The sequence below is a fragment of the Orbicella franksi genome, chromosome 15 (assembly GCF_964199315.1).
Source record: "Orbicella franksi chromosome 15, jaOrbFran1.1, whole genome shotgun sequence".
Lineage (NCBI taxonomy): Eukaryota > Metazoa > Cnidaria > Anthozoa > Scleractinia > Merulinidae > Orbicella > Orbicella franksi.
Window position 1 is genome coordinate 1,267,701 of NC_138159.1, and position 17,350 is coordinate 1,285,050.

A 17,350-nucleotide genomic window follows, 5' to 3' on the forward strand; every position below is an offset into this window, starting at 1 on the left:
TCTCTGACGTTCATTATTCGAGATGGCGGCTGGAAAAATATACGAAGTCGGCTGAGGACTGAGTTTGTTTCACGGCGCGCAGGGAATAATGTCGTGGGTACATGGAAGTCCGTCTTTTGCTCGTGAAGTTAAAAAGCTTCGTTGCCTTGCAAGCAAAGATATTTTTAAGACCGTCTTTTCAAGCACTTTGACGGATATCTCTTTCTGATGCCGCCTTCGATTAATTAAAGTTGAAGGTCGGTACCTCAGGTCGGCACACTCTTGGGGGTGTGAAGCGAAAACAAGTCCATTCGTGTGTACGCGTGGGTCACATGTTATAGGAACAGTACGCCAGCTAATACACACGAAGCGGATTGAGACATAAAAATGTGTTGTGGCGGAGACAGTTTCCAAGAGCAGTGCGCATGATGCGACATTGAAAATTGAGGCCATTTTGTCATGACGAACGTATTCAAACTATAAATAGTCTTGTTCTTCGAACATTCAATTTCAGAAGGAAAAGAAAACAAACGGTATTCAAACCAGCTGAATATTAGCAACATGTGCCAGGGATCAAAGTTTGTCCCCCCTACAGAACGTTTTTCGCAAAAACGGGCATGTCGACACACAGAAAACTGTTGCTGTAACATGCTCCGCTTCACTGATGTCCCCGTAGCACATCCCCTAGTGTGAACCGAAATTGAGGCGCCTTTGAAATCATACACTTTGACCGGTGTGCATGTGTCAAAGGTAGAGTGGTATCTTTCACCAAATAGCTACATCATGGGTAATCAAAAGTAGAAATAAAGTGCCGGTGTATATTTGTGTAATGATTAAGACATCTTCAGCCTAACCTTCAGATTTGTAGCCTCTTTTGCTGTTAATATGGGGCAGAAATGTTTTTCATTCTTTTTTTTTTTTTTCACTTTTTGTGCTTATGCTCGCAAACAACTGATTGAAACTGTTACCAGTGCTTCAGCGTCCATAATCCAAGATGGCGGCTCTATCAACTTGCAAGCTAAAAGACAACCTCGTTTCCAAGGTTTCTCAAAGGGAACGAGGTTGGAAGGAGTTGGTTTTGCGCTAGGAGAGATACGTGAACTGCGTGAGCTGTAGGTACAATACTGTGATTGTTTGTTAACAATTCCGTAATAGGAGGGTCTGAATGGGGGTACCTCGATAACACTAAACACTTAAATTTTTGGCTCTGTAACACAGCGCAGTTAAATTTTAGTCATTTTAACACTAACAGTGAAAAATTCTCTGTAACAGTAAATTTTACCTAGAAGGAAACAAAAACTCCTCCTTAAAGGGCAATGTTATTTTGTTCAGTATAGCAAGAAGTTTTCGGGTACTTTCCGACGATTCCCGATCTTTTCGGAAGATTTCCGAAGATTCCCGAAGACAGCCGAAGACGTCCGAAGACTACCGAAGATGTACAGAGACTACCAAAGGTAGACTACTCGTTAAGCCCAAGAAAATTCCCTCAGATGTTTCTTGACGGCTGCCAGGCTGGATTGCTTCGAAAGGTCGAAAGTGACCCTGCTTCTATGCCTTTCGAAACCAGAATCCTCTCCGCTTCTATAGAAGCTCACTAGAACTTTGGCAACACCGGAGGAGAATCCACTCGATGCCAATGCCGCCATCGCCGCCATGATGTTTTGAAGCTGACCAAAGGATCGTGGGCTCCTGGCACGAGGTAGTTCCCAGCGCTACCCAGGCTTCCCAGAATAGACAGAATACTGTTACACATTGGGTCGAAAAAAGAGACTACAGAACCTTTGAGAGGCTTTGAGCACGGGCTTAAAGTTCATGAGTGATTTTATTACCGATTTGCGTAGAGCAGATGAAAATTTACAATGCTAAAAGACTATGGGACCCTATGGTGTTTCCACGAAAAACCCTCCAAACACTTAACAGTATTTTCTCCAGAAACAGTAAACATTAAAAATTTGGCCAATTTAACAGCAAATACTAAAAATTATGGTCAAATAACACTAAACACTAAACCCCATTCAGACCCTCTAGTAGTTTTGTTATTATAGAGTAGTTAATATATGGAAGTCGCTGCGCAGTTCCCTTAAGGATATCTTAAAAATTTTCTAGATTCCTACTGGCTCTTAATGGCTTTTCCTTTTGTTGTTGTTATTAATTAGTAGCTTATTGTTACTTGTAGGTATTGTCTTTGAAAAGCCACTTTGGGGAAAGTCAATAAAGGATGTATATAAGTATGCACTATCTCATGACCTACATAAGGTGACGTCAATTGATGATTGATGAGTTCGTTCCATCAAAAAACAATCGTTGTTGTCTATGGAATTCTTTGGAAAAAAGGACGCTTTTTAGTCTCCTCCCCCATTTAATCACCTTGTCATTATCACCTTCGCACTCACTCTCTAAATTAAATCGAGCAACATCTGAAAGAATCAAAATACAAAACAACAACCATACAGTGTCAAGAATTATTTTAACTCCGAATAAAAAGCAAACGAGAGGGGAAATCGGAACCAACTGAATTCTGTAGGCCATGAAGCTGTCATGCATTTTCTATCTACGCTATTTTCGGAAACCGCTATATATCTTGACGGGAAATTTATTTGCAAGAAAGGAGCCATGAACTTTCGATTTTATTGTTTGCTTATCATTACATGGCATTATATATAGAATTTTACAGGATTTTGTGGTAATCAAGAGTAGTTTGGGAAACGTTTCATGACCAAGTGACGCGAAGTTCTACGGATATTAGTGCTCGAAATCCAAAGATTCCACTGAAGATGCGAACTTGTTTTCGTTTCGATTTTTGTGAAGATCGACGGTTTAACTGCATGGTATAACAGTTGCACAGTTATAATTTGCTGTTCTCGTGGAAGAAAAAAAAAATTGTAATGTGCATGGAAGATGGAAATGCTTGGTGACATGCACAGACAGTCAGCGCAACATGAGAAGATTAAATGTACTGCCCTGGGCTAACGACATTGTAATTTATTAGTATTTTCTATTCTCTTATTGTCTTGTTTTTGTTTTGCAAATAACGTCATCTTTGGTCAATCATGCCCTCATTAATCAATAATGTGAACATGCCAAGACTGCCACCCTGCGAACGCAGACGTATTTGCGGCTGTCGCATGTCTACGCCGAAAATTACAGTTACAAGACTACAAAATACCCCAAACGTTTTAAACCTTAAACAAGAAAAGGGTTCAAGACAATGAGAAATAACGAAAGTACTCTTTATAAGCATGATCCTTTTGAAACCAACTTGTTGTTATCTTGGGGCTTGATTGCAATGGCCAATTCAATCTTTTTTGTGCACTTAATGCAAAACAAGGTTCAACTGAAATAGTGTATCCCACACATGTACCCCTTGGGCACCTATTTTGCATATTTGCTGGCAAGCGACTCCATGAATCGAAGTGACGACAGCCTCTGCGGTTAATACTTTTGCTAATTGCGATCAAAAATAGAGGGTCTGTGAACAGCCTGAAACTGGCCTAACATAATTACGTTTTCGGGTCACTGAATTTTTAAAATGGAGCCGCGTAATGTTTTGTCACTAATTCTAATACCATATTTTTTTGAATATTGCACCAAAGTAAATTTACATCGTTGAGTGCAGTTGGACGCATTTGTAAAAGAGATTTGTAATTGACCCAATATGACTGTTTTGATATTAACTTTACTGTTAAAAACAGCCTTGTGGATCTAAAAAAGTTTTTCACCCCCTGTATTAATCCAGTAACTCGCAAGGATTATCAACATATATCTTCTCCTTAGAATATCGATACGTTGTCATGTAGGCAGGCAAGGAGAATTGAGGAAACTATCAACTAAGGGATATTGTCTTAATGCAGCATCATCGTTCTTAGAAAGAACATTAAAAGAAATTGATGACCATACCGCAACCATTAACTATACTAACGAAAATATTACATTCAATATCTAAGTCAGTTAAAAGTGTTCAGTTAAAATGTATCCTGGCGACTTTGATAATAAAAATACAAACATAGGACATTCTAAATGGATATATTTCAAGTGAAATACCTTTGACTAAAAGGAGCCTTATTTTGGTCGCCGAACACTGCGTATAAAGTGTTGTTGCATTGCTATGTTTTAGTAACCGTACAGAGAATTTAGGAATTCTAGAAATACCGCCTAAACTAAGACTTCCTATGTAAATCATTTGTCGTTTTGTCATCCATGGCGAAGAACACGCGAACTTAAATATCAAGATGAAGTAAACCGATTTCCAACTTCCGGTAAATAAAACTCAGTCAATAATATTTCACAAGCGTAATAAAGGTTAAATTTCAATTGCACGTCCTCTTCATACAAGAATTATCCGAATATTTACTCATCCTGTTTGCACGACAAAGATGTTTATAGGAAGTCGCACGTTCTAGAACCAAAATATGTTTAAATGTATTGGAGTACGTGTCACGTTTATTTTTACATATAATAACGAAATAAATTTCTTGATGGATTATCCCTTGTGTAGGAAAGAGTAATTGATTTTGTGTCTACGAAAATACTAATATTTACTTTGATTTGACCAATAATCTCTACAAGTCACGGTATCTCCTACTACTATTATTATGTTGTTTACTTTCAGGAAATTTGCCGCATCGAATTTTAATAATTTTTCTGTTTGTAGGGCGGATGACAGTTGTCGATGTCACACGAGTAAACAAAACGCGGATAAATGCATGAAAAACACAGACGCCTTTTTCCTGATTTGGTATATTTACAAAGGTGAATCACAGGAAAAGTGGAATTACGTTGATGATTTCTTTTTCGGGGTATAATTGAGACCGAAATAAGAATTACGATATTGGTTCTCGAATTTCTAATATTGCTGATGTCATGCACAGGTCGCTTCAATTCGACGAGGGCCAAGTCACGAGTTGATACCTGCAGCTGAAACCGCTATTTTACATCACAAAAGAGCGAGCAACGAGTCAAGACAATAACAGAATTACAGCCTGTCCTTTGAATGAACGAAAAAGTGAAAGGAAATTTCATCAACGAAACGCTAATGAGCGCTGCTTCAAAACCTTTTCAAGCCTTTTCAAGTCTTTCAAGAGTGTAGGCGGATCATTTTAATTACCAAAGTAGATACCTTGCGTTTGTATAGCATTTTTTCAGATACGATTTCAAACTTGCGAGCCACAACATCGGATGCCAACAGAAGAAGGTTATAACAAGATGCCTCCTAGCGCAGAGCCTTCCGCCGAACCAAGGACAACGGACCCGAACCCCGAACCTTTGCCCGATTGGGATACAGCGCTTATGGCGTGGAAATCACTCTGGGAAATACACTTCATTGGATTTGGACTGCTGTTTCTGGGAGTCACGTTATTCTCTTGTATATGCGTGGTTAAAATCAAACATCGCGCTAAAGGCATGACATTAGGGAATTATTTCCTTGCAGTGTGTTTAATGCTGATGGTGTTTAGTTTCTCGAGGACACTGTTTCTTATGCTGGATCCGTACGAGTCACACACGGTCTTAAATCTGCCTGTGCTATTGATCAGAATTCTGTTCGCGATTGGTTACCCATGCCTAACTTCAGCTTTATCACTCATTCATTTCGCTTTCTTGGAGGTAAACAAACTTAGACTTGTTTCTCGTCGACTCCAGAACATCAAGTTCCTTGTGTCGGTGATAGCGACACATTTCGTCGTTGTTTTGGTGGTGTATCTATTGATAACACTGGCGCCCAAGCTCGCTCGCCTTCTCATCCTGTGCCAAACGATATTAATCGTTTGGTGGTTAGTCCTCGCGCTGTGTTTCCTGTACAGTGGATGGCAAGTGAACTGGCAGTCTCAACTCACTGCCAAATTTTTCAAGGCTACAACCGTAAAAGAAAGAGCTGTTTCCACGCTCTCCACATCCTCGCTCGATTCGCGCGTAACTGCGGAGCAGAATCGCGTCCAGGCAGAACAGAACGAGCCTCCTAAAGGAGCGCAGAAAATCGCGCGAATTTCAGGTCTCGTCTCGCTTCTCGCCCTGCTGTACGTGGCTGCGGAACTCTACTCGTTGTTCTCACTGTATAATCTTTACGATCTTGAGGAAGAAAGGAGCGTGGATCATTGGTCATGGTGGGGTTATCAGACGTGCAACCGCATGTTGGATTTTCTGTTGTGTTTGGTGATCGCGTACGTGATCTTCCCTTCCACTCAAATAGAGAAGAAGCAAAAAAGTTCAGGGGACAGCTATTCTGTGCGAATGAATAAAAACGTTATGATCAAGTCTTTTGATAAACTGGATGTGGTGTAAAATATTCAAGGAATGCATGCGATATTGGAAGATGAGATTTCGAACCGAGCTTACGTCACGGCATAACATGACCTGTGATCAGACAACACGAAAGACATCCACTGAACGTCACTTACTTCAACCCCGACTTCAACAAGGAAATCAAGAAAAAGTTGAAGTCTCGGGGTATGAGATAGAACAGTTGCAAATAAATCAAACTGATTACGAGTTACAATTTAATTTGAATTTTAGCATTACCAATACTTAGCTAATAAGTTGAATTGCATTAAAAGAATGGGTAAAGTTTTGCGGCCGCGTTTTGAACAGTTGAACAAATAAGCTGGTTTATCCAACCACGATTTCACAAGGTCAACACAATTCATGCGTTGTATTATTGACACTCACGATTTTATGCTGACACGAAATATGGGAATTATTTCACGAGAAAAGCCGGCTGGGTTATGTTTGTTATTCTTGACGTCAGCGAAGAAACACGATTAGGCGACTATCGATTTCTTGTAGTGGGCTGCTATTGGTTTCTTGAGAAAAGCTCTGGTGATATTTGAATACAAGTAGCAGCTGTTGTCTCTGCTTTCCTGTTTCAACACTTCAAAACGACAAAACGGAGTAGCTTAAAGAAGATCAAATGGATCGCTTACAGCCAGTTAACCGCAAGCCTGTGATAAAAAGGGTTGGAATGCAAGCGCAATTGAAGACAAGATGTAGGAAGAAACAAAAAAAATAACTTTGAACAGAGCCATAACGAAAGACTGTAATGGAGAGAGTGAAAAGAGAGGGTCTCCAGGGAAAACGAATGCAAAACCTTTAACAGAAGTAAGTTGAAAATCAAGCTTTGCAAAGAACTGAGCTTGCGACATATTTTAATAAAGAGAAAAATATAAACAGCGAATCAAAATAGTAAACAACAATACACAGGCCAGAAATCCATTAAAATTCTTCATGTTTTATTGTCTCAAGCAATTTCTGAATGCTATGCATGAATTCTGTCGTTAACTTCGTCGTTGTTAAGTTAATAAATAAGCCAGCAGTTCAACAAACGCCGGAAAATACTATCTTTGTCGATAATAGAAGGGCAAGAGAACAAACGAACGTGTTATCTAAAGAAACTGAAACTGTTGTATTCAGAAAAAAGATTATGAAAAGAAAACGGGAAAACATGCGCATTGGACAAGTATCTCCTCCCCATTCCCCTCGCGACTCGGATATCAGCGAGTTTTTCCCGCCAAAACAACAAAAGTCTGATCTCAGGCTAAGAAAAAAGAAAACAAACAAACTTGCTTTTTACAGCGGCAAATTACTCAAAATACAAACAAATCTATCAGTAAACAAGGAAAATAACGAAGACGTAGATTATTATCATTATCCAAAACATTCAACATGTCACTTCGATTCAATTCATAACAATGAAAGACAACTGTGTCCTTTTGCCTTCAATAAATTACACATTTACTATACGTTTTGGTCAAATGTACTTTACGCAATGTACTGGATAATTAAAATTAAATCTACGACATTTTTAAGGCCTTGAAAATCAGTGTCACGCAAGGCTTCTACCTAAAAGAACACAGAAACACAGCGTGACAAACGCGAGAACACAGAAACACTGCGTGACAATCGTAAGAGAAAAAGCAAGTAACAAAACATGTTTGCGAAGAAAAGTTAACGAAAATGTAATGCTTTCTTTCTTTAAGTATTAAAAGTCTGTTCGAATTGGCAATATCTAAACGAATTAATAAATTTTTCTTCTCTTTAAAGTATTTATGGCGATAATTGACCAACATGGCCACATTTTACCCGGCAGGATTTGAATCTACAATTTACACTTTGCTTTGAACGAGTTCATAAAATTCCAACGAAAAAAAAGCTATCCTTTTACATACATGATTTAAAGCAAAGATATCTTACAACTGTACAATGTGCACAATTACATGGGTAGCAATCTATAAATTATCTAACTCCATATGTAAAAATTCCTGAAACTGCAAAAGAGAGAAAAAACAGCAGTGAGTTTACTTTACCAAATTATCAATCCATGTAATAGACCCTTTTCATAAATGGCTGCCAATTATAAATTCTTTTGTAAGTATTAAAATTAGCCTGACTGACCTCGTTTTTGAGTTGATAATTCAAAAAAACTGTTACTCCCAAACAAGTTTAGTGAGGCTAATTTAAATCCTTACAAAATAATTTTAAATTGGGAGCCATTTATGAAAAGGGTCTATCTGTCGTCACGCCTAGAAAAACTACTGGAATAAACCCAAGACTCGTTTTAATACTTTTGATCATAAAGCGCCTGCGGTTTCTAGTATCTTCGCAGTGTGATCAAGTGCTGACAATGGTTTTAGCTTGCAAAGCATGATGATTGATTCAAAGAAGGTACGTGCAGCACATTCTGACCAATCAGGACGCGACAATGTCTACTGCATGGCCAATGAAATGACACTAACACAACATGGTCAGGTATACGAAAAAAAAAAATGAAAAGGAAGTTTAAACGGGAGTACGTACGTTTGAACATTTGTATTTTGTTTTCTTTTCATCTCATCGAAAATCGTTTCTTACCTTTGTACTATACAGTTGTAACGTTCTTGTTGTTTTTATTTGAAGGTAAAGGTGTGATATCGTGCTGTAAGAGAGAAAAACAAACTGTAAGTCGACAGCAGCAGCAAAACTAAGCCGGAAGAATTGTATTCACAATATTTCAACCTCTCACCTGATTTCTTCTGCGTGCGTTGAACGCCGCTAACCGTGATGTGTTTAGTTTAACTGTTCTGACAGGACTAGGCGGTCTGGGACTGATCATCTATCAAACGCAATTACACAACAGTTAGATTTGTATGCAGTTTTAATGCCAGAGGAGCAACGAGTACTGAGTTTGGAAAATAAACACCATCTTAAGACATGATTTGTTGAAGAGAAGAAGTCTTACCTTTATCCACTGGGAATTAAGACAGTTCTGACAATCTGCTCTTTTCCTACATTGAATATAAAAGGTTCAAGATTAGATATTACGGTAACCATATTAATTTCCGGAATATTTTAAGATAACGTATTGGTGAAAGCACTAGATAACCTTCAGAACCTAATGTGACGTGAATAAACGTGACGTTGCAGATTCATAAAGGAGAGTCGGAAGTTGCCGGCCCCCTCCGATTGTTTCCGATCTCACAAGTCGGGTTCAGACAGTTGACAAACCCACTGAGAAATATTTCCTGATTAAACCCGTGTTTCGGGACGGGACGGGTCAATTTGGGAAATGCGAGTTCCACAAAAACTATTTACATAGTTTGAGCAAGGTAACCTATACTCCAACTTACTTTGGGTTTTTAACAAGAAGCGAGGTGATGAAATCTTTGCCCTGTTGTGAAATGGGTTCGAAGTGCTTTGGATTAAATTCGTATTTGACTTCTGCAATATTCCGACACGTTTCCTCGACTGTTTCTCCTTGAAAAGGCGAAACTCCGCTTAATCTGCAAGTTAACACAAGTGACTGTCAGAGTTATATGGCAAAAATCAACGCACTGGATTCAGCACGATCTAAGATAAAACCTCCATGCAATGAAGAAAAAACATTTAACGAAGACTGCGAGATGCAACGATTCATAAATGGAGTTTCTGTTCAAGATAGCGAAAGGTCCAAGAGAGCGCTTCAGTTTCCATAATTTTTGAAAACAATCCTAGCTTTGGTGTTGAACTCCAAAACAACGAATCATAACGAAAAGGTTAGGTAAGAAACAATGGTGATACTTACATGACGTAGGTAATGATTCCTATACTCCTGCAATCAAAGAAGAGAACAAACGGTGTAAATAAGAACGATTGATAAATTAATAATAATAAAAAAAACAATTTAGAACAATACAATAACTCACAGTAGGTTCACATTGAAAGCACTCACCACGTGTCTGTCGTGAAGTCTACAGGTTTTCTGTTTACAAGTTCTGGAGCTGATGAAAAAAGAAAACCGGTTTGTTAAAGCTTGAGGGACTTTAGGGTATTGATAACGAACTTTTCTGTAAATGGTGATTGTTACTTTGAGGTCTCTAGATGAATTCTTAGTGTGTGACCCTTCTGCTGTACAAGTTGGTTCTTAATTTTTTATAAGTCTGTGGATAAAACCCTAGTGTGTGACCATTCAAATGAAAGCTATTGAGCAGTACTTTCACGTGGCACTGTTTATTATGCTGTGCAAGTTGGCTTTTAGATTTCAGAATGAAACCCTAGTGTGTGACCATAAAAATGAACGCTATTGAATAGACTTTTATTTTGCTATTAGTTTGCTCTAGTTCGATGAAAACAGCTGAATTGCTCTGTGTTTGAACTTCAGGGCACTGAAGAAAGGCTGGTCGGTATCTGAACAAATAAGATGACTACATTTACCTGAACACTCAGGATTTCCAAACACTTGTTTCACTACAGCTTCTGAACTGGAAATTTCAGCCGCACAGCCAAAATCAATGATCTTGACTTTTGGTAACGGCCCGCTATCTAGAAGAAGATTTTGAGGCTAAAAGAAACAAAGAAAGATAATCACACAGGTTAGTAACACAAAGACGATATCACAACTGCTACAAAACCAGTACTCAACTTTCATAGCCTCACCTTCAAGTCGAGGTGTACAATAGAGAGATCTCTGAGGTGCTGAACACCATCAAGTATTTCTTTAACGTGACCAATAGCGACCTTCTCCGTTAAATTGTCCATAACAACAAGATGGTCGAACAGCCGACCACCTGCTAAAAGTTCAACTATTACTACGTAGTTTTTCGGCGTCTCAAACGCGTCGATAAAGCCACTTAAATTTGGATGTTTGAGTCTTCTGAGAAGAGCGATTTCATCCTCGACTTCGTCTTTGCCCACCATTCGTTTCTTGACCAATTTCGCGGCATATTCATTTCCTGTTGCCTTTTCGACGCTTTTCTTTACAACAGAAAACCGGCCCCTACGGGAAAAGTGAATGAACGCTAATCAGTAATCGTAAACGAAACATTTATATGAACACTAGCAAGCGAAGGAAAAGAAGAGACCCGTGAAAAGCGCGGGAAAAACTGTAAGCAGTGGAAAGCACGGGAAAAACTGTAAGCCGTGGAAAGCGCGGGAAAAACTGTAAGCCGTGGAAAGCGCGGGAGAAACTGTAAGCAACGCGACACTCGTTGGCCGATAAATTTAACCTAGGGGAACTTTCTTAGTTAAAGCACTGATGCTTGCATCTTGTAGGATGCCGCCTTCTGGTGAGATAAATCAATTTTAGCGGCCAGTCCCACTTACCTTCCTAACTCAGCGTAAATGTTGTAAAAAGCTTCGATGTCTGTTTTCCAAACGATTGGTTCTCTTTGCGAGTTGGAGCGCTGCTTTCTCTTGCAGGTCTTTTTCTTCTTATCTTCGTCTGAAAACATGGAACAGATGAAACGTTTTATGTACAGTCGAGGAAACGAGAGCGCGTTCAAAACGGAAGAATAAATGTCGTCACTTCCTCTTAAGTGTTTATCACGCACCAGGAGTGGGGTGGAAGAAACGAGGGGTGGGGAAGAGGAGAAAATGGCCTTCCGAGCCACTGCATAAAGTGCTTGTCTCTTCGAATTCTCTTTCCTTAAATTATCTTTCACATTCATTCCCAGCACTATAGCATCTTGTTAAAACAGCGACCAAGAATACCTTATTACATGAAATCTTCGCGACACCTTAATTTCGCGATTTTGAGGTTCGCATATTTCGCGACACCTTAATTTCGCGATTTTGCGAAAATTTTGCATTTCGACTCACTTTAATTTCGCGATTTTTGAGTGAGACAGTTTATTTCTTTGTCAATGTTATTTAACATGTCCCTGAATTTGATCAAACAACTTAATCAACAACGTCCAAATAAACAGAAACGCAACTGATTATGTAAACAGTAACAAGAAAGATGTTCTCACAGTGTCTAAATGGTAATTGAAAGCTTTAAGCAACTAGTGGAACAGCTCTACAAGGAGCCAGTAAATGGACAGTTTGAGGATTGTACAAAAGAAGTGCTACCTGGAGTGGAGACAGAAAGCAGCAGTGATGAAGAGGACCAGAAAATTACCACAGAATAGTTCAAAATGATTGTTATAAACGTGTGTAATGGTAATAAAGTCGCTTTTTTAATTATTGACGTAATGACTCACTTAATTTTCACGTCATGTTAATTTCGCGACATTTAATTTTCGCTTCACTTAAATGTCGCGTTTTTTTTTTCAATCGCGAAATCCGCGAAATTAACGCGTCGCGAAAATTTCATGTAATAAGGTAAGTGAAAACGTGTTCTGGAAATCAGAATAGCAGCTCAAAACTAGGCCAAATGTAAAGTTATAGAACACTAAGGTTCATATGAATATTGAGGGAGTTTAAACATTTATAAAAGTTGAATTGGCACCCCTATAATATTGTACACTCCAATTTCCTTACCAGTCACCCTCTTGTGCTGGAACTCATGCGGTTATACAAGGTAGGTGATATGCTATTCTCATTTCTAGACAGATCCAGGATTTGTTTGAGGAAAATTGCTTAAGAATGCGAAAATGAAAAACTTCAAAAACGTATCGCCTTTTATTTTTCAAAGATCTTAGGTGTATCCCTAAACAAGAGCTTATTTTGCAGTTCTTAGAGCATGGCTAGGCTTAATTATCAGCCGCTGATCGGGAAAGGAGCCCGCGCTCCTCCCCCGAAGGCAGGCGAGGAATGTACATCGGACTCGAGAGAGCGCCGGAAATCGAACCTTACTGCATAGCTTGATGTGAAACAAGTCCTGCATTCCACGTGCATCTCAAAACAGAAACTGAAACTTGTTGGGGTGGTTAACCATGTCTTAGATAGCAGGGATCACAATTTTATGACTTCAATGAGTAGACATTGACTCGGCAATTTTCGTGGTAAAAATTCATAGAAGTCTATCAAATATACACAAAGTTACGACGTTGCGTGCCAAATTTGGCACTCTTGGGCAGTTGATCTTTTTTTTAACAAAGAAAGAAGCACTTGGCAAACGCTCCGTTAGTAACCTACTTTAGTTATGGTTGCCTATCACTCGAGCTTGAGTTATTTCGACCACTTGATAGGGGCTGGTTCATTATGAAAATGACTAAGTTGAGGATAATCAACGGACAAAAACGACAACATGTAACTCGCTTTGAATTCTTCACTTTGTTTATTTCTACTTTGCAGCTACTTATTATTATTAAACACAAGTAAATCAGTTTAAGCATCGTTAATTAGAACTGCTCTGTTTCAATTTTACCAAATGTTAAAAACAATCACGATTAACCCCCACCCCCCTAGCCAGAAGAGCTACTGCATAAATTACTTGACAAGTGTATTGTGATTCAGTATAATAAATTAAAATAAATAATTATCAAAATAACTTCATTCCAAATGTCAAGCACTACGCAAATAGCTCATTCTGTAATGGAGGCTGATTTTAAATGTTTAAATCGATTGTACCCTAGGAAAGCACTCATCTCAATTTAAAACGAGAAGATTTATATTTAATTTTCAAGAGCAAAGTACTTGATTGTACCAAAAAAAGATGTTCCTTTCATTTAATCCACGAATTAAAAGAATTGAAGAATCAAGACTAACAGAAATAATTGTCTCAGTTTACCAAAGTTTAGAAAAAAATTCAAGATCATTCAAGTTTCAATCTTTAACTATTCACAACTTTTTTTGGTTTTCCAAATTTCTCGGCCAGTCAAAGAGCAAAGTACTCGCACGTCCACGTCACTCAGACTAGCTTAGTTTTGATTGGCCAAGAAATGGATCCAACATGGAGTTTTCTAAATAATGTCCTGGAGATATCAAAATTAATCAGAAACTTCATCAAATTGCAACAGTTCTGCAAGTAAAGCTGCATTAAACAACTACATTTTAAAGCACGCAGACCCTACAATTAATAAAAGCGCTTAACTGTTAGGAATTGAAGCCATTTTCCTGGACAAAAAGCCTATAAGATTTGATCTTGAAGCAGAATAACAGGTTGTGCCTGCACGACCTGTCATTCAATTTTCACATGCACGTGATAAACCATTGTAAGGAGGTCTGTGATTGGTCCAGTTTCTCACAACACGTGATTTATAGCTGACCAGCAGATCACGTGAGGGACGAGCAATTTTTTTTAATTCCAGGAATCGATGTTGTTTTATTTTCATTATTGCATATTTCAAGCCCTAATGACAAAGCTATTTCTCAAAAATTGTAGTTAATGGCTGGTTATCAGCGCTATTATTCGCGTTTAATTTCAAACTACCTAACATTTAATATTTTATTTCTACTAAAGCGTACGTTTTAAGGAACTATTACAAGTTTATACAACAATATAGCAATTTAAGAGTACAAATAACAGTTTACTTTACAACGTTTGTAGTCTTTACACGGGTTGGAAATATTTTTGAGGCGAGCTTTAAGTGGCTAAATAATTTAATTCTGTGGAAGTACGTAGAAAGCTGGCGTTGATTGACGTTTAAGCTGATTCTTCTGGAAAGAGCAACAAAGAGCATAATAAAGAGGAGAGTTAGGATTTTATATTTTAAGAATAAAAAGCTGGATTTAAAAAATTTTATCGAGAGTGGATTTATTTAATTAACGAAGCATAATAGATCATCTAAGGCAAAATAAGTCCAGACAATAAAAATAAACTGTTCTTTCTCCCTCTCCATGTTCCTGTTTATAGAGTTTAGCTACGGAGACGTCATTCCCAAAACAAAAGGTCTATTCGGTTTTGGAGAAAAGTCTTTTCAATTTGATTGCATGGGGCGGGTGGGTGTTAGGAGCGTGTGAAACATTTTAAGGAGACTTGCATGATCAACTTTCTTAAGTGGTTTCATACCAAGTCGTTTAGGTAATTGTAAGTCAGTTCATGGATGAACTTGCATTCCCAGCTACACTCACCACTTTCAGCGTCTAATGTTATTGAGTCCGAGATAGGACTGGGGCGACTGATGCCGATCTCGTTGTTCGCACTGACTCTGAACTGGTATGTGGCGCCCGGCGTCAAGTCGTCAATCAACGTGCTATTTCCCGCCACAAATGGCACGGCCGCCTGCCACACGCTCACTCCAGTCTCCTTGTACTCCACCGTGTAAGCTAAGATCTGCTTTCCACCGTCGAGCAGAGGTGGTTCCCAGTGAAGCACAAGCGAAGATGACGTCATTTCTTTGACCAAAGGTTTTGAGGGAGGTTCGGGAACACCTGTAAAATGACAAGGATTTATTGCCGGCACAAAACTACAAACTCCAACTCACCACTCAGGGGAACAAGATCAATTTAAGTCAGTTTTCGTCTCGCGGTTCCTGAGCCATTATGGCGTCATCAGTTAAACTGCTTTTATCGCAGTTCAAAATCAGGTGCTTTTCACCACAATAAGGCAATAACACAATAAGACCGAGAAATCAATTTACACCATTTCTAGGCCCTGGTCTGGGCTTTGCCTTCGACTGCATGTTTATGAACGAAACAAAACCTGAATTTTTGGACTCTTATAATACAACTGGTAGTCTCTTTTGCAGTTGTGGGTCACATGACCCAATCCACACTAAAATGAGAGGCGACACCTAAAAAAAATAGAAATGGAGATTCCACGACTGACAATTTTGAGGACACTAAATTTATTACACTTCAAAACTGGTAACCTTAAAATTAGCGCTCTTTTAATTCAAGCTATGCATTTAAATCGTAGCCCATAATTTTAGCGCGAGGTAGGTCATGTGATCCCCAGAAGGGGCTGGGTCAGAATCAATTCCTTTTACCTAGAACGGCCACATAAGCTGAGCACGTGATACGGCGTGACCCGCACGTGACAGAACACTTGTAGTGACCTGTGTCAGAGGTCTCTGTTGGCGTGATGTCCAACGCCAGTGAGCATCCGTCGTTAACTACCGTAATATTGTCGTAAGTTTCTATGCAGTGCTGATTCTTAGTCCAGGTTACCGTGAGGGGGTGGGTGGGGAACGATGATAGTTTGCACTGGAGCCGTAAATGATGGCCGCTTTTGACAGTGACGTCATGGAGAACTTGGCGGAAGGCTGGCGGCGTGAAAGTCAGAACGTAGTGCATGGTTAGTTGCGTTAGTCATGGAATAAATAAAATAAAATGTAAGTAAATTAGCTTTAATTAAAGGATATTAAAAGAAAAGCACGCTCCCCGTTTTCGACTTAATTCATCAGCCTGATTTTCCCATCGGTATAAAACCATTACATTACAAGCCAGCTCCTGCTACCAATCGCTCAAGTTATTGATTAATCTTGGATGTGTAACTGTGTTGGTTTTCAAAAGTCTTCAGCCAATCAAAGAGACAACGACCACACGTGCGATTTATCATCAACACGTGGCGACTTAAACATCTCCGCCTCAAAGACTAACTTGGTTTTGGATTCGTTAAGTAATAGGAAAATCTGACGTGAAGATGTAAAGTAAAATGATAAAACTTTAATGATTCGTAACTGCAGTGCGTACATGGTAACATTCACTTCCACACGACTAGAGTCGTTCTTAAACAGTTTCGTACAAAAAGTTGGTTAGTGAGGTTCACTCGCTTTTAACTTCTCGTTATCAAAACATAAGTGAAAAACAAGGTTTCTAGCTTTGTTGGTGTAAATGGAACATAAGCCGAGCCGACAAAGCTTAAGACTGACTGGGGTAAACATTGTGCTTTACGTTAAATTGTGTTAGAAATTGCATTAGAGATTTTTGCTTGCTTAGTGCTTTGTGCTGTCCTTAACGAATACCGTTTAAATTAAATCGCGAATGAAGAACGCAGAAGTTGTTATGAGTAACTAAGAGAACGTATGTATACTTGTATGACAAGATGTATCCTGTGGTTTGGCTTTTAAAGTTTATCACAGAGTAATTACTGTAAAATACTCAATTGGTACGTACTGATCTCGGAAGGGTTTCCTTTCTGATTCTGAAAAGAAAGAAATGTAGTAGAAATTAGTTTCTGGCTTTAACTTTAGAGGAGAAAGAACACTTAAAATTAAAGAAAGCCGCTATAGAAATGATGGGGGAGCAAGGATGGCGCAGTGGTGAGACCGCTCGCCTCCCACCAATGTGGCTCCGCGGGTTCGATTCCGGCCCGGTGACATAT

The 17,350-nt window shown here is 38.9% G+C and overlaps 2 protein-coding genes across 18 annotated transcripts in view; one reads left to right on the forward strand and one right to left on the reverse strand.

The window, feature by feature from the left end:
* Positions 1-556: 556 nt before the first annotated feature.
* On the forward strand, positions 557-7,402 carry LOC145469155 (uncharacterized). Its single transcript, XM_081452857.1, has 2 exons — positions 557-4,728; positions 4,848-7,402. Exon 2 carries the CDS (start codon positions 5,155-5,157, stop codon positions 6,253-6,255), a length of 1,101 nt encoding a protein of 366 aa, XP_081308983.1. The 5' UTR covers positions 557-4,728; positions 4,848-5,154; the 3' UTR covers positions 6,256-7,402.
* LOC145469144 (kalirin-like) overlaps positions 7,185-17,350 on the reverse strand; it is a 108,589-nt gene continuing 98,423 nt past the window's right edge. For 15 of the 17 annotated variants that reach the window (XM_081452828.1, XM_081452827.1, XM_081452825.1 and 12 more), the window contains 13 exons: positions 17,143-17,170; positions 16,014-16,289; positions 15,157-15,456; positions 11,524-11,641; positions 10,858-11,197; positions 10,636-10,762; positions 10,154-10,202; positions 10,007-10,033; positions 9,573-9,725; positions 9,185-9,230; positions 8,969-9,058; positions 8,818-8,881; positions 7,185-8,234 (listed from right to left, as the gene is read on the reverse strand). In XM_081452828.1, coding sequence (XP_081308954.1) covers positions 8,825-8,881; positions 8,969-9,058; positions 9,185-9,230; positions 9,573-9,725; positions 10,007-10,033; positions 10,154-10,202; positions 10,636-10,762; positions 10,858-11,197; positions 11,524-11,641; positions 15,157-15,456; positions 16,014-16,289; positions 17,143-17,170 — 1,611 coding nt within the window. In that variant the 3' untranslated portion in view covers positions 7,185-8,234; positions 8,818-8,824. Of the gene's footprint in view, positions 8,235-8,817; positions 8,882-8,968; positions 9,059-9,184; positions 9,231-9,572; positions 9,726-10,006; positions 10,034-10,153; positions 10,203-10,635; positions 10,763-10,857; positions 11,198-11,523; positions 11,642-12,813; positions 14,743-15,156; positions 15,457-16,013; positions 16,290-17,142; positions 17,171-17,350 lie in introns of those variants that run through there. The other 2 variants (XM_081452826.1, XM_081452831.1) reach the window with 2 other exon arrangements.

Coding starts and splice junctions, on each gene's coding strand:
- LOC145469155 (XM_081452857.1), top strand. CDS start 5,155: ATGCCAACAGAAGAAGGTTATAACAAGATGCCTCCTAGCGCAGAGCCT.